The 14,623-nt window shown below is 50.7% G+C and overlaps 6 protein-coding genes across 7 annotated transcripts; 4 read left to right on the top strand and 2 right to left on the bottom strand.

Annotated features, from left to right (window-relative positions):
* Positions 1–221: 221 nt before the first annotated feature.
* PV10_07595 (uncharacterized protein) lies at positions 222–1,277 on the top strand. Its single transcript, XM_016372517.1, has 2 exons — positions 222–603; positions 683–1,277. Exons 1-2 carry the CDS (start codon positions 569–571, stop codon positions 1,092–1,094), a joined length of 447 nt encoding a protein of 148 aa, XP_016221849.1. The 5' UTR covers positions 222–568; the 3' UTR covers positions 1,095–1,277.
* A 100-nt stretch (positions 1,278–1,377) lies between these two features.
* PV10_07594 lies at positions 1,378–4,180 on the top strand. Of its 2 annotated transcripts, XM_016372515.1 has the most exons (3): positions 1,378–1,673; positions 1,743–3,333; positions 3,426–4,180. In XM_016372515.1, the coding sequence occupies exons 1-3, from the start codon at positions 1,461–1,463 to the stop codon at positions 3,434–3,436; spliced, it is 1,815 nt and encodes a 604-aa protein (XP_016221847.1). In that variant the 5' UTR covers positions 1,378–1,460; the 3' UTR covers positions 3,437–4,180. The 2 variants fall into 2 exon arrangements, with proteins under 2 accessions (XP_016221847.1, XP_016221848.1); XM_016372516.1 differs by having other exon boundaries at positions 1,743–4,180.
* On the bottom strand, positions 3,483–7,235 carry PV10_07593 (uncharacterized protein). Its single transcript, XM_016372514.1, has 4 exons — positions 6,188–7,235; positions 5,773–6,135; positions 5,638–5,724; positions 3,483–5,563 (listed from the first exon to the last, which is right to left on the bottom strand). Exons 1-4 carry the CDS (start codon positions 7,176–7,178, stop codon positions 3,768–3,770), a joined length of 3,237 nt encoding a protein of 1,078 aa, XP_016221846.1. The 5' UTR covers positions 7,179–7,235; the 3' UTR covers positions 3,483–3,767.
* Positions 7,236–7,565: 330 nt separating this feature from the next.
* Positions 7,566–9,250, top strand: PV10_07592 (uncharacterized protein). Its single transcript, XM_016372513.1, has 2 exons — positions 7,566–7,784; positions 7,844–9,250. The coding sequence occupies exons 1-2, from the start codon at positions 7,723–7,725 to the stop codon at positions 9,087–9,089; spliced, it is 1,308 nt and encodes a 435-aa protein (XP_016221845.1). The 5' UTR covers positions 7,566–7,722; the 3' UTR covers positions 9,090–9,250.
* Positions 8,196–10,555, bottom strand: PV10_07591 (uncharacterized protein). The gene is made up of 2 exons (XM_016372512.1): positions 10,486–10,555; positions 8,196–10,435 (listed from the first exon to the last, which is right to left on the bottom strand). The coding sequence occupies exons 1-2, from the start codon at positions 10,528–10,530 to the stop codon at positions 9,359–9,361; spliced, it is 1,122 nt and encodes a 373-aa protein (XP_016221844.1). The 5' UTR covers positions 10,531–10,555; the 3' UTR covers positions 8,196–9,358.
* A 155-nt stretch (positions 10,556–10,710) lies between these two features.
* On the top strand, positions 10,711–12,495 carry PV10_07590 (NADH-ubiquinone oxidoreductase 49 kDa subunit, mitochondrial). Its single transcript, XM_016372511.1, has 2 exons — positions 10,711–11,535; positions 11,585–12,495. Exons 1-2 carry the CDS (start codon positions 10,852–10,854, stop codon positions 12,341–12,343), a joined length of 1,443 nt encoding a protein of 480 aa, XP_016221843.1. The 5' UTR covers positions 10,711–10,851; the 3' UTR covers positions 12,344–12,495.
* The last annotated feature ends 2,128 nt before the right edge of the window (positions 12,496–14,623 follow it).

Below are 14,623 nucleotides of genomic sequence, written 5' to 3'. Positions count from 1 at the left end.
TTATCGATCATTCAGGTTGTGTTTGAACGGTGGTTGTAATGAACCGTGGCCTACCAGCTCTTACCTGGTGCCTGTCATGCCCCACAGGACCCCTCCTCTTCTGACGACAGATGGTTGTCGTTCAAGGTAAGCTACCATAGGGTACGTGCCTCTTCTCTTGCGACGAATGTGCATTGGCTTTTGAGATGTGGGACAAGACGAAAAAAAAAAAGGAAATGAGATGAAGTTATGTCGAAGTTGTGCTGTTGCTGCTGCCTGTCGCTGTTATTGTTGTTCCGCGTCGGCGCAATCTTCTTCCGTTGCCCGTCTCGATGATGTGGGATTTGGAAGGGACGCGCTTGGAAATGGTTAGAAGGTGCTACTGGTGATTTCCCTGCCGAGGCGCACTCGGGCTTCACCACCACGCTCTTTTATTCTTCTGCTGCCACCTATCTCCCTTCCATCGTCACCCGAAGTCTTCCCTTGACATCAGAAAACAGCCGTGCAAGACAAGAGAATCACACAGCCTAGGAGCAATTACCATCACCACTACAAGAGAACCGAATCTTAGCCATCCTCGCCAAAGAAAATGCCACAAACAATCACTCTTCCAGATGGTTACGGGTAAGCTATAGCCTCTCAAAAAATCCCCTAATCTCTCCCTCCACGTGGCGATCCACCACTAATTCTTGACCTCTTCAAGCTATGCTGCGGTCATTGCCCTAGGCCTAGTCCCAGCACTCGCCTTTGTGCAAGGCATGGTCGTCACCAACCTCCGCAAAGCCGCTGGAGTTCCGTACCCCAATCCATATGCCACTCACCAGCAAGCAAAGGAGAACCCAGCCGCTCACAAATTCAACTGTGCCCAGAGAGCCCACGCCAACCTGCTCGAGAACATGGGCCAAACTATGGCCTTTCTTCTTTTTTCGGCCCTCGAGTACCCAAATGCCGCAAAATATTTGGGCCTTGGTTGGGTCGTGGCTCGAGTCTTGTACGCCTATGGCTATATCAACGACAAGAAGACTGGCAAGGGAAGGTACCTGGGCGGTTGGTTTTGGTTCATGCAACTGCCTCTGCTTGGTTTGTCGGTTTCGACCGCCATCAAGTTGTTGTAGACGACGTGGCAAGGTCGAGGCTTCGAGAGGTGGTGCTAAACAATTCTTGTCAATGAGTTATAACGTTTGGCATTTCACTAGTCTTTGTCTGAGTACAACTTGTATCCCGTACATCGTACACAGTAGTCATAGATGCTCTTGGATCACAGGCAGTCTCGACAGATTCAAACACATCTCATATCAAACATATCACGTGCCAACCCCTCACCCCATGACTCATTCAACAATCCTCCGCAGATTCCATGACTCAAACTCAGCCAAACCTCACATCCCACTTGCGTTACAAAATACAAATCTCGCACTTGCAGCACATGCTGGCAAACCTCAATAAATACCCTTAACCACCTCTTGCTACCTCCATTCACCATGTCAGACGGCGCTGCGGCCCTCGCGCAGGACACTGCCAACCTGCACCTTGATGAAGTCACTGGCGAAAGAGTCTCCAAGTCCGAGCTGAAGAAAAGACAGAAGCATCGACAACAGGAAGAAAAGAAGAAAGAAAGGGCTGCTACAGCACCACCAAAGACAGAGAAGAAAAAGACAGGGGATGAGATTGATGAGAGCAACCTGAACCCCAATGTATGTTTTTGCATGCTATACCTGACACCACTCCAATATGTACCCATTCACTGACCCATGACTCAATAGCAATATTTTGAGATTCGAAGTGGACGTATCAACCGACTACGAGAAACCAAGCAACCTAATCCTTACCCTCACAAGTTCCAAGTCAACACCGACCTCTCACAGTTTGTCAAGAACTACGCCGGTCTAACTCCAGGCGAACAAAAGAAGGATGTCGAGATCCGAGTCGCTGGCCGAGTCTATGTCAAGCGATCCGCTGGCGCAAAACTGGTCTTCTACGACATCAGAGGCGGCGGCACAAAGGTCCAGATCATGTGTCAGTCTCAAGAATCCCAGGGCGATGTCCCATTTGAGGCACAGCACGAACACCTTCGCAGAGGAGATATAATCGGCATCGTTGGTTTCCCAGGCCGGACTGCGCCAAAGAACCGCCCCAATGACGGTGAACTCTCTGTCTTTGCCCATCAAGTCATCCTCCTCACCCCGTGCCTGCACCAAATTCCCTCCGAACACTTTGGTCTGCAGGATGTCGAAACGCGCTTCCGCCAGCGCTACCTCGACCTACTCATCAACGACAACTCTCGCAAGATTCTAGTCACACGTTCCAAGATCATCTCCTACATCCGCAACTACTTTGACTCGAACGGTTTCGTCGAGGTCGAGACTCCCATGATGAATTCAATCGCTGGAGGCGCCACGGCTAAGCCATTCGTCACCCATATCAACGAATACAATACCGACATGTTCATGCGTATTGCCCCCGAACTCTATCTCAAGATGCTTGTTGTCGGCGGCATCGAACGAGTCTACGAACTCGGCAAGCAGTTCCGTAATGAAGGCGCCGACCTGACCCACAACCCTGAATTCACAACCTGCGAGTTCTACGAAGCCTATGCTGACGTCTACGATGTCATGAACCGCACCGAGGAGCTTGTCTCAGGCTTGGTCAAGCACGTCACGGGAGGCACCAAGACACAGTTCCACACCCAATCCGGCGAGGTGTACGATGTCGACTGGGCCGCACCCTGGAAGAGAATCGAAATGATCCCCGCCCTGGAGGAAGCCACAGGCGAAAAGTTCCCTCCTGGCGAAGAACTCCATACCCAAGAGACCAATGACTTCCTCAAGCGAGTGCTCAAGAAAGTCAATGTAACATGCCCCCCACCCGAGACTAACGCCCGCATGCTGGACAAGTTGGTTGGAGAATTCATCGAGGAGAAGTGCATCAACCCAACCTTCATCACCGGTCACCCACAGATGATGTCGCCGCTGGCCAAGTATCACCGGTCGCAAGCAGGTATCTGCGAACGATTCGAGGCCTTTGTATGCAAGAAGGAGATTGTCAACGCTTACACCGAGTTGAACGACCCATTCGACCAACGACTTCGGTTCGAAGAGCAGGCCCGACAAAAGGCCCAAGGCGACGACGAAGCACAAATGGTGGACGAGAACTTCTGCACCAGTCTCGAGTTTGGTCTCCCTCCAACCGGCGGTTGGGGTATGGGTATCGACCGTATCACCATGTTTCTCACCGACAACTACACTATTCGTGAAGTCCTGGCCTTCCCCTTTATGAAGGAAGAAAAGGCTGGCAAGGAAAAAGAAACTGCTGCAGAAGTTGTCGGAATTGAGCCAATGCCAGAAGAGGGAATTGGTAAGTGAGATCTCGAAATTCCCAATATCAATCCTCCAAATCAGATTGGTACTGTAGTTGTCTGCTTGACATGCGCTAATACGTGACCACAGCGCACAAGTGAAAGACTAGTTAGACATCTAAGATTATACGAGCGTCATGTTGAGAGGATTGGGGATGTCAAGACACGCAGAAACAACGCATGCTATGCTATGAGGGATGTGCTTAAGCATTGTAGAGTAGATGAGAGAAGAGTATGCCAGACGAAAGCTGTTGGACGACATCCAATACAACGATGATGACGCTGATGACATGACATCTCTACCTCTGCAACACTCGTCTCGTTCCATTCACTCTCCAAACAGCATCGCCAGACATTGAAAGTCCGGTTCGATTAACCTAATCGCTACATAGACTGCTTTGTCAATTGCTTTGTCGTCCCTCTGGTAGAGTCCTCAAAACTCAGTCCCCGCCATCAAACCAAACATACGACCCTGAAACCGATTCCCGACTTCATGCCACTTGACCTGAATAGCAGCCACGAGAACAGGCCAAGGCATGGACCCGGATGTTGCAGTATCACCATCGCCATCTCCCTTGGCGAAATCCTCCGCAGGAATATTCATACGAGTGCCGAGGTCAGCGGCCCACGAAACCAATTCGGCCAAAGCAGGTCCAAAGTCAGTGACTAGACGCTCTTCAGCGGTGTTTCCGGCGTCGATGTTGAGATGTAGTACGGCGAGTAGGAGGTGGAGGATGGCTGGTAGGACGGCTGGGTCGGTGGCGAGAAATGTCTGTGTGTGGATGGAGGTGAGGACGATTAGTGTTTCGCGTGTTAATGTTGCTAGTTGCGTCGCGTTGGGACCTAGTGTTGTTAGTGTGACGGTCAGGGTTTGAAGGCTGAGCTTGACGAGTTCCGGGTGCAGAATTGTCGAGTGTCCCAGGTATGGTGTCGTTGCCACGGCTGATAGCACGGCTGCTAGTCGTGAGCAGAACGGTAGGTAGATGCTGTCTGAGAGTAGTTTGTGGAGGTCTCGTGGAACTCGTTTCGACCGCGCCTCGGCTGCAGCTGCCGTCTTCTTCTGTACTTGGAGCCGTGAGGAGAATGTTCGGATTTTGAGGATATTGGGTCCTGTTAGCTGGTCTGCGGCTTCCAGTGCCATTGGTTGTAGAACTCGATGTGACAGGTCGGATGAGATTTGGGAGATTGCAGACGATGTCTCGCCAATATATCGTGATTCAAGGTGTGGGGGAAGTCGTTTCGTTGGGAAGGTTGTTGGAGGAGTTGGCTGTGCTGTCATAGATAAGGTGTTGCTTCCTTTGTTGGAGTCCGATATGTTGTCATCATATCCGGCGAGTTCTCTGGCACCGAGTCCAATCGTTGTCAATAGCACAGCTCGTTGGGAAAGCGAAAAGTCGCCTTCAAAGTACATGTTGCTGACCCAAGGGCCGATCACTGATGGCTGTGAGACAAGACATGCGATCAACGAGTCTAATCTTAACTGCATGAGCTCCCTGTCGCCCATGCCTTCTTGGAGATTGAGCAGCGACGTCGACAGGCGCACAACGTTGGATCTGAGTTCGTCACCAAAGTTAGCTTTGCGTCGAATTAGAGATGGTGCGGTTCGAAGAGCAGTTTCAATCGTCGACAGGTCGTCGGTGACATTCAGTTGTTGGATCAATGTCGTGATGTAAACGGGAGCAAGGGGTTTGTTGCGATTGATCAGAGTTGGATCTTCATCGGAATCTTCAGGGTCACTGTCAGGACGAGCATACGGGCGAAGATCAGGGTCTTCTTCATCGGAAGCCACAGGTTTGTCCTCAGAATCGGATATCTCCTCGATGGATATGATCTTTGAAGTCTGCGGCAATGTTTTTCGTGTTGGGCGCTTCTTCAGGGGTGGGTTGGAGGCTCGTTGGAGGGTTCTTTTTGAGGTGGTGACGGTACAAGCATTTGGCAAGTCGTCTAGATTGCCCACGACATCATTGATTTTCACCAGTCTGGACCAAGACTTGGCTTCCTCTTCATCCATCTCTTCTAATCCAAAATTCATGACTTTATCAGGCTTGTCTACCAACTGGGACACAGTGGTAGCAATCACCATGCCTAGGAAACGAGCACGAGGTAGCGATGCGGACAGGCGGTGAGAAACCATGTGCAGGAACGTCCCCGAACTTGAGATTCGTTTGACGGATTCAGAGTTTAATCGATCGAGATAACCGATTGCGAGTAGGATCGTCTGAGCAGTGACTACATGATGGCAATACCACAGCCGTAAGCACAGGGTCTGCGATGGGGTGCTAGGATCGCCCAAAATCACTTACCCTCTTGTTGAAGCATGGAATCATGCTGAATTCGAAGCTTGTCGCCGAATTGTTCCAAGGTTTTGTCAAGGATCAGGTGTAGTTTGTCTTTGGAGCACATTAGTACAGCAAGAGCAGAGTGTGGAGGGACATTACCCTTGTCTTGAGCTATAGTAGCAATAACAGCCCGTCTCAGTCCAAGACTAAGACCGATGCTTTCTCCATCTGATGCAGCAAGCCAATCCAGAAGATGATTTTGGATGACCGAATTGCTCTCAACAAGTCCACGAACCATTGCTGCCACTCCTTGGATTGTCTTCCGCTGAGCATCGTCATCAAGTGACTCGACAGATGCATGGCTCTGGGTCTGGAGATGACGACGAGCAAGATCTCGAAGGATAATATCGAACACTGCCTTCTGGTCATAAGCCGGGATGGTTTGCAGAAGAGAATGCAAGGTCGTCCACAAGGCTCGCTTGCCAAGGATCAAGGAATTGTACAGTTGGGAGACCAGAGAATCTAGAGATTGATTAGCAGATCGAAGAATATATCGGGCAAGAAAGGATCTAACCGCGGTACCCAAGGCTCAACCCTCGTTTGAGGAGCTGACCAAGCATCTTGGACGATTCAAGGCTGTTTGCAGTCCCTGACGAGTGCTCTATTGCTGCAGCAGAGATGTTGAGAGACAACCACTTGGAGTATTCGGAGCCATCTCCCAACCACATGTAATCTTGATTGAGGTCCTGGACGGTGGTGAAGACTTGCGCCATGGTTGTCAGGACTTTACTGCCTGCGAGGAGGGCGACGACTTCTTGCCAGAAGACCCGACGAGGAGCATCTGATTTGAAGAAGTGATTGGCATCTGACAAGTACTGTGCCAAGACTTGGTGACCTGAGAGGTCCTGGGCTAAGATGGCGACGAGGTCTTGGAGCAGGGGACTTTGAGCATCGCGGAAGTTTGACGAAAGACGTCGGATTTGCATGAGCAGTGCACCTATCCCTGCGACACTTCCCAATGCTGAAAGGATGGTCTTCTTGATTTGCAGCTCATCCTTTGTCAATGATCTTTGTCTCAATTGGAGCCATTGATCTGGTATGGTGACAGTGACAAGCACATTGATGATCTGAGAGGCTTGGGGCCCGGGCACACGGACATTGAAGTCATGTTTTCCTTCAATACCATACTGAAGATACTGCAGTACCGCGAACAAGTCTTGACGATCGGGTTGACTCTTCAGTACAGCGCGGGCATCATCTGGAAGCGAGGCAGAAGATGCATGGTCAGAGAGATAGGACTGGTGCAGAAAAGCGGTTGAATCTTGGCGTTTGTGAGAAGGCTGTGCTGAAACAGAGGTTTTCGATGAGGCAGTAGATGGACGGAGGCTAAATGAGTCGGTACGAGTGTCGCTGGCCTCCGAGGAGAGATCGATGATAGAGATCTTGTCGTTGGTGCTTGGGGGCCGAGAGGCATGTGAGTTGTCCTTCAAGGATAGAGTCTCGAATTTCTCAATGTTGGTCTGTACTTTACGGGTCGACATGACCGGGGTGAAGAGATTGTCCATGACTCCAGTCCCATGATGGAGAACGTGGTATGAGTTACTGTAGATCCATGAATGTTTATGAAAGGCGGGTTGATGGTTGTGAAATTGATGGAAACCAGAGCCTCGTCAGTCACATGGCCAAGAAATATTGCCTGCGCTAAGAACTTTTTAGTGGGGAGAGAGACGTGAGGAAGGTCCAGTCTACATTATTGATTGCTTCAGGGGAGGGAACAGTGCCTGCAACGCACAGGCAGTTCTCTAGGCACCTCATAATGCCCCCTCGGCATAAGCCTCTCCACCATACAAGGTGACAAGGTACCTTCCACTTTTAGGCATGTACGTGCTTACCTAACGTTGGTATCTACCTTCCATCAGTTTACTCTCAATTCTTCGACACCCGTCTGATTCCCTCCACCTCTGCTTGACATCCTCTCAATGGCAATCGCCACAACAACATTCTCTGCCGCCTCGCATGACTAGAAACAACACCTCAGAATCAATAAACACCCTCACTCCTCCCAGCCAGTACCCAAGACTTGATCTACTTCGATAACACCTCTTGGAAATGGCAATTCCAATATCATCTCTACTTACCAATGGCTCGGCAACGCAGCCTCGTGATCGATGGTAAGCCCCTATCCCTAACCAAAGACCGCTTATCGCTTTGTCTCACCCGATCCATTCAGGACGTATCTAGACAAAATCTTATCCACGACTTCGCCATTCGCCGGAGAAGAATTTGTACCTGGGGAAGAGACCATCGATGCCCTCGAATCATCACGTGTTCTCGTCATTGGAGCCGGTGGCTTGGGATGTGAGATCCTGAAGAACCTAGCCCTTTCGGGGTTCAAGGACATTCATGTCATCGACATGGACACCATTGACGTCTCGAACCTAAATCGACAGTTCTTGTTCCGCCAATCTGATGTCGGCAAATCCAAGGCCGAGGTCGCCGCGGCGTTCGTCGAAAATCGAGTTCCTGGCGTCAAAATCACTCCCTACAATGGCAAAATCCAGGACAAGGATGAAGAATATTACATGCAATTCAAGCTGGTTATTTGTGGTTTGGACAGTATCGAGGCTCGACGTTGGATCAACGCCACCCTGGTTGACATGGTCGATATGGATAATCCAGAGTCACTTAAACCCCTGATCGACGGAGGCACAGAAGGCTTCAAAGGCCAAGCCCGTGTCATTCTGCCCTCTCTCACATCCTGTATTGAGTGTCAACTATCAATGCACGCCCCTCGAGCCGCCGTCCCATTATGTACCCTCGCCACCATCCCCCGACAGCCACAACATTGCATCGAATGGGCTCACATCATGGCCTGGGATGAACAACGTAAGGATGAACCACTAGATACCGACGACCCCGAACACATCACCTGGCTCTACAACCAAGCCTTAGCACGTGCTAAGGAATTCAACATCCAGGGCGTCACCTACTCCATGACCCAGGGAGTAGTCAAAAACATCATTCCCGCCATTGCATCCACCAACGCCATCATTGCCGCGGCATGTTGCAATGAAGCCCTCAAGATCGCAACCTCGTGCGCTCCCTTCCTCGAGAATTACGTCATGTACACCGGCGACTCCAACGAAGGCGGCCTGTACACCTACACCTTTGCCGCCGAGAAGAAGGACGACTGTCCCGTCTGCGGAAATCTCGCCCAGAACGTCACCGTCGATCCCGACATCACCCTCGAGAATTTCCTCACCGGTTTGGCCGAGAGGGCTGACGCCCAGTTGAAGAAGCCCAGTATCCGCACCGAAGCTCGTACCTTGTATGTCCAGGCCCCCAAGAGTCTCGAGGAACAGACCAGACCCAATCTGAAGAGAAAATTACGCGAATTGGTGACGGACGGGGAAGAGGTTGGCGTTAGTGACTCGGCCTTCCAGATCAGTTTCAAGTACCGGATGGTATTCAAATGAGACTTATGCGGATCTCAATGAGTGCAAGCAGATACGAGTAACGAACGCGGTCCGCCGGACAGGATACCAGGCGTGGTCCTGGGCATGGGCAAAGTCAAGCGATTATACTGTATACATGCCAATCGCAGTCGGACACATCAACGACTTCCACACATAACACATTTTGTGAATTTTTGATCCCGCGGTATCGAAGGTGAATGGCGCCAGTAAATGCGCAGCGCCCATCCCAATGCATAGGTCTTCATCTCGTCGTCAACTCTCCTGTGGTTTCATCTCTCCAGCTCGTCAAGCGCTCGAAGGAGTCTCTTGGCTTTGTACTTGAGCACACTGACACTCTCCAGGAACAGCGTGTCGCTGGGGAATTGACCAGTACTCTCGACACTGAAGATAAAATGGTCTTGTACTCGACCGAGCACTACCTTGCCGTCAAACTCTTTGTGCCGGAGAGCTTCTCTCGAAACGGTATCCCGCATTGCATCTTTGACCACTGCCTTCTCCTCGCCTTGTTTGCCTCGGAAAATCGGGTCCCCCGAGTTGGCCTCCTGAGCTGTAACACGCTCGAGGTCAATCACGCCCGGAGGAAAGCATTTCTGGAATTTGATGGCATCAGCGCCGATAATTGGTTTCGTGATGGTGATGGTTGGAAGAAGTCGATACGTCGCAGTCGCCACGGGACTGAATTTGGCGTGGTCCGCACCGATGCCCATATGGGCGTGCATGATCATGTCCAACTCTTGACCCGGCCGTAACTTTGCGATCAAAATATTGGGGCTAACCGGCTGAACTGGAATGTCTCCAAAATATTCAGCCTGCATACCTTGAGGCTGCCATTCGATATGCCGCGAGTAGACACTGCTGTTGATGTATTTGTCTTCTGGCTCCGTAGCATTGCTGTCGGCATTGGGCTTCCGTGTGCATTTGACCTTAAGGTGCAGTACCACTGTATTGTAATCTGTTCGTTCCATTCCTTCAAACCCAGCTTCCGGAACGGCCTCCACGAACCATTTGAGCCATTTGAGCCCTTCAACGGCGCCCTTCAAAGGGACGAGCCCGAGGCGATGCGCAAGGACTTCGTCTGCGATGACTGAGGTGTTGTTTTCCACGTACACCTTTTCGATGGCTAAGGTAGGAACTTCGGCGATGAGAATGCGACGGAACGCATTGGCTATCGATGCGTCGACACCGATGAGGGAGAAAACTGCGTCATGTTCGTCGTTTTGATGGAATTGGACTTGGAGGTTCTTCTTGAATTTGGACAGAGACCAAGAATTGTCTTCACCAGGATGATGGCCGGGGAAGTCGGTGGAGGTGATGTTGGTTACGGTTTCAGCATTAATGCCAACGACCTATCAGACAGTTAATGGTGCTGCTATGCAAAGTTTGAGGCACTGCTTACCTTCCGCCGGTCGAGGCTATCCTTAGAAGGTTGTATCGGCGCCATGGTGCTGTTGTCAGGAAAACCAGACAATGGCACAAGATCGAGAAAAAAGTCAAGACGAGAGTCGGATTTCCCCAAATGCGGCAAGAGTGCAGAAAATCGAATGTGGGGCGGATGCACAAAATCCCAGCCAATCAAAACGCCTCTAAAGCTGTGACCGTCATTGACTTCACCCTTTGCTATCTCAGAGCCTCCCTTCAGGTTGAATTGCAATCACTCGCCGTCGGACTTGAGTTGCCCACACGTCATCGTCGACATAGCATTGTCATCGACGGTTGCGTCCTCCAGCTCCTCATCTGGCCCTTGGGCTCCCTATCCGCGACAATGGCCGCTTCATTTGCCAGGGCCGCAGGGTGGCACTCGGCCAAGCGACTGTGTCTTCGACCTTCGATTCAAGCTGCACAAAGACAGTCGCCGCTCATCTCTCGCACCCTATGCAATACGTCGAAGCTGAACGCGACTCCTACCGGCCCAGAAGGAATGGCCACCACCACCCTCACTCCCACCGACCCTACCTTCGGTTCTCAGTTCGTCCAACAAAACTCCAATTTGATCAATAAAGCTCCAGACACAAACCTCGGAGATGATTACGAGTCGAGGAGCGTCCGCCACTACACTGTCAACTTCGGACCCCAGCACCCTGCTGCTCACGGAGTGTTGCGTTTGATTCTCGAGCTCAATGGTGAAGAGATCGTTCGATCAGATCCCCACGTTGGACTGCTCCATCGCGGCACGGAAAAGCTCATCGAATACAAGACATACCTACAAGCTCTTCCATACTTTGACCGTTTCGACTACGTCTCGATGATGACCAATGAGCAGTGTTTCTCTTTGGCCGTCGAGAAGCTCCTCAATATTGAAATTCCGGAGCGAGCAAAATATATCCGGACATTGTTTGCAGAGATTACCCGAATTCTAAACCACCTTATGTCGATTCTGTCACACGCCATGGATGTTGGTGCATTGACACCTTTCTTGTGGGGTTTCGAAGAACGAGAGAAGCTGATGGTAGAACCCTTCCTTTCCCCTCGATTTACAGCCACTAATTGTGTAACAGGAATTCTATGAGAGAGTGTCTGGTGCTCGACTCCACGCAGCCTATGTGCGACCTGGTGGTGTCAAAGCCGATCTACCCCTGGGCCTGTTGGATGACATATATGCATGGGCCACCCAATTTGGAGATCGCATCGATGAGACCGAGGAGTTGTTGACCGACAATCGAATCTGGATCGGACGGACCAAGGGTATCGGCGTCGTCACTGCTGCCGAAGCTCTGAACTACTCTTTCTCCGGCGTCATGCTTCGAGGCTCTGGTGTCCCTTGGGACATTCGCAAGAGCCAACCTTATGACGCTTATGATAAGGTCGAGTTTGATGTGCCGGTGGGCCAATATGGTGACTGCTATGACCGATATTTGTGCCGCATGGAAGAATTCCGACAATCTTTGCGCATCATCTTCCAGTGTCTGAATCAAATGCCCGCTGGTCCAGTCAAGGTTGAGGACTACAAGATTGCCCCTCCCCCACGAGCAGCAATGAAAGAGAACATGGAGGCTTTGATTCACCACTTCTTGCTCTTCACCAAAGGCTACACAGTCCCTCCTGGTGACACATACAGCGCCATCGAAGCTCCTAAAGGAGAAATGGGAGTCTACCTTGTCAGCGACGGCAGTGAGCGACCTTACCGATGTAAGGTTCGAGCTCCAGGGTTTGCACATCTGGGATGTTTCGATCAGATCAGTCGAGGCCATCTGTTGGCTGACGCAGTTGCAATCATCGGCACGATGGATTTAGTCTTCGGAGAAGTGGACCGCTAGGCCTGTGAATAGAGGCTTGTCAGGCTCGCTGAAGCCAGGAAAAATGATATTTTGAGCTCAGATAGTTGTTTTGTAACTGAGTTGTCCCAGCAAGGGTGAAGCATCCCTGAAAATGTAAGCCTTACACGTGACTTCCGTTTCGAGGGTGGTGCCAAGGATTATCCTACGGAGCGAAGCGACGTAGGTTCTACATTGGGTTTAGTCTCCTATTGTAGGAAAATCTAGCATCCGGAAAAACTTTTACGTGATATGATTGGCCTAGAAAAATGATTAGCTGAAAACAAATCTTAGCGTCATTCTCTTGGTAAAATTATTGGATATGCGCGAGTTGCGATCCCGTGACTCAGTACTCGGAATATCCTCCTCGAGTTTTTCCGAGTGATCTTAGAGTGCTAAGAGAGTGCCCTAGAGAGAGTGCGCTGGAGAGAGTGCCCTGGGGAGAGTTGTAGAGCTCTGTAGGCGACTTAGCGTTAGTTGCAGCTGCTACTCGCTACGTGTATTTTACATTGCTACTTTCACTAGATCTTAATACTACCAAACTTTTTAACACATAACGGATACTAGAAGCACTGAACCCATAATACTCCCTGCCGCTTGTCCATACTCATGCCGTAGACTTTCAATTGTGTCGCGCAGTCGCACCGTATCAAATGCCCTTGGACAGCCAGTCTTGCGGCACGGGTGAAGGAATTTCGAAGGCGGAAGCCTGCTGTTCCCAGTCGGAATATCAGACAATAGAGGTACAGAGCTACTGACCAAATTGATCGTAGACAAGGAGTGTATGAAGTTACCGATAGGAGACGTCAAGACCTCTGCCCGCTCCCGTGGGTTATGATTCGCCAGCAAGGAGACATATCCGAGAGCCATATCACCGACGGCAACACCAGTGGGCATCTCAACGACGCCTGTATGGTCGAGATTGAGGATGTTCACCATTTCAGTTACGGCTGACTGTCCATTTTCCTCAGTCAGATCGCTAGCAGCCTCCTTAACCTCCCCGGCCGGAAGAGATCTCGGAAGATTTGTAATGTCCTTCAGCGGGGCACGTCTGGTCTCACGATCAACAAGTTCCACCTCGAGAATTTCTGGATCGTGTGGCGTGTTGCTTGAAGAGGGCACCGTAGTCGTATTCGACAGAGGACTTGGATTGTTCAAGACAGATCTCTGATGAGCAACCCATTGGTCGTACTGAGTCTTCTCTAGTTTTTGCCGAGCTTCATAGCGAGCATTGCGATCATTGACATCTAAGCCATTAGTTGTGCAGTACTTGTTGATATCTGCAGTTGCAATCTTCCTTTTCACAAAAGCTGTAGGAGCTAATTGAACTCCGAATGGATCAATTGAAGTAGCCTTAGCTGAGTCGTTAACACGAGCTGCCCAACTATCGCCATGCATTCGCCCGATGTAGCCATCGGTCGTTCCTCTGTTGTAGGATGCATGGCGGTGACCGAGGGCTCTGCGAGCGGCTTCCGAATTAGTCGATTGCTTGAGCAAAGAGATATCAGCAGCAGCTCCTCGACGGAGATCGTGTGACAAGGGCCGCTGTATAATTCCACTGATGTAGGCAGCACGGCGGAGAAAACGACCTTGTTGATCTGCTCTGGCTGGCTTCGAAAAGTCGAGAGACTCTGATCTTGTGTGTGCGAAGAAGACAGGTCTGTCTGGAGTGTCCCAAATGAACCGCTTGCTCGGACGCTGAAGGACGGTTTCAATGAGATCGTCCCAACTCTTCTGATTCACGGCACCAATGCGAAGGGCATATGCCACAAGTAGCTTGGTGGGATCCACAACATTGTGTTGTTCGCTCAGTTGCCCGAGCTCGACCTTCAAGGCGTTCTTTGGATCGTTCCTAGGTGCGAAAGCAAAAGGGTCAGTGTCAAGTCTTCCGAGAAAGGGCGTAGTCGGTAGGTAAGACTTACTTGTGTGACTTTCGATAGAGGAGGGTCACTAGCATCAGGAGCTTAGGGTCTTCAACGGAAGATCCTTTCGCTATGAGCTCAATATGCTCCCATCTCAGACTTTCCAAACCATCATAGGGGTTAGACCTCATGAAGTCACCAGCTCTTGAAGCCATTGCTGCCTGCACCCTCCTTATGGCACTTCTATCTAGGACATATACTATCGGGCACCTTCCATGTGACGCTTCTCACTATACTACTCTCCCTAGGGCACCCTCCATATTACACTTCTATATAGGACATGTACTCTCGGGCACCCTCCTCATGGCACTTCTATCTCAGATATGTACTCTCGGGCACCCTCCTCATGGCACTTCTATCT

This window comes from Exophiala mesophila, assembly GCF_000836275.1.
Source record: "Exophiala mesophila strain CBS 40295 unplaced genomic scaffold supercont1.5, whole genome shotgun sequence".
In the NCBI taxonomy this organism is placed as follows: domain Eukaryota; kingdom Fungi; phylum Ascomycota; class Eurotiomycetes; order Chaetothyriales; family Herpotrichiellaceae; genus Exophiala; species Exophiala mesophila.
The sequence above is the reverse complement of the archived record's forward strand: the minus strand, read 5'-3'. Positions and strand labels throughout refer to the sequence as shown.

Excerpts from the sequence above, each read along its gene's own strand:
- PV10_07592 (XM_016372513.1), top strand. The coding sequence starts at position 7,723 with ATGGCAATTCCAATATCATCTCTACTTACCAATGGCTCGGCAACGCAG. Across the intron at positions 7,785-7,843 it reads ACGCAGCCTCGTGATCGATG|GACGTATCTAGACAAAATCT; the intron begins GTAAGCCCCTAT and ends CGATCCATTCAG.
- PV10_07590 (XM_016372511.1), top strand. The coding sequence starts at position 10,852 with ATGGCCGCTTCATTTGCCAGGGCCGCAGGGTGGCACTCGGCCAAGCGA. Across the intron at positions 11,536-11,584 it reads AAGAACGAGAGAAGCTGATG|GAATTCTATGAGAGAGTGTC; the intron begins GTAGAACCCTTC and ends ATTGTGTAACAG.
- PV10_07591 (XM_016372512.1), bottom strand. The coding sequence starts at position 10,530 with ATGGCGCCGATACAACCTTCTAAGGATAGCCTCGACCGGCGGAAG. Across the intron at positions 10,436-10,485 it reads ATAGCCTCGACCGGCGGAAG|GTCGTTGGCATTAATGCTGA; the intron begins GTAAGCAGTGCC and ends ACTGTCTGATAG.
- PV10_07594 (XM_016372515.1), top strand. The coding sequence starts at position 1,461 with ATGTCAGACGGCGCTGCGGCCCTCGCGCAGGACACTGCCAACCTGCAC. Across the intron at positions 1,674-1,742 it reads AGAGCAACCTGAACCCCAAT|CAATATTTTGAGATTCGAAG; the intron begins GTATGTTTTTGC and ends ATGACTCAATAG.
- PV10_07595 (XM_016372517.1), top strand. The coding sequence starts at position 569 with ATGCCACAAACAATCACTCTTCCAGATGGTTACGG. Across the intron at positions 604-682 it reads ACTCTTCCAGATGGTTACGG|CTATGCTGCGGTCATTGCCC; the intron begins GTAAGCTATAGC and ends GACCTCTTCAAG.
- PV10_07593 (XM_016372514.1), bottom strand. The coding sequence starts at position 7,178 with ATGGACAATCTCTTCACCCCGGTCATGTCGACCCGTAAAGTACAGACC. Across the intron at positions 5,725-5,772 it reads TACTATAGCTCAAGACAAGG|ACAAACTACACCTGATCCTT; the intron begins GTAATGTCCCTC and ends TGTGCTCCAAAG. Across the intron at positions 5,564-5,637 it reads TTCCATGCTTCAACAAGAGG|TCACTGCTCAGACGATCCTA; the intron begins GTAAGTGATTTT and ends GCCATCATGTAG.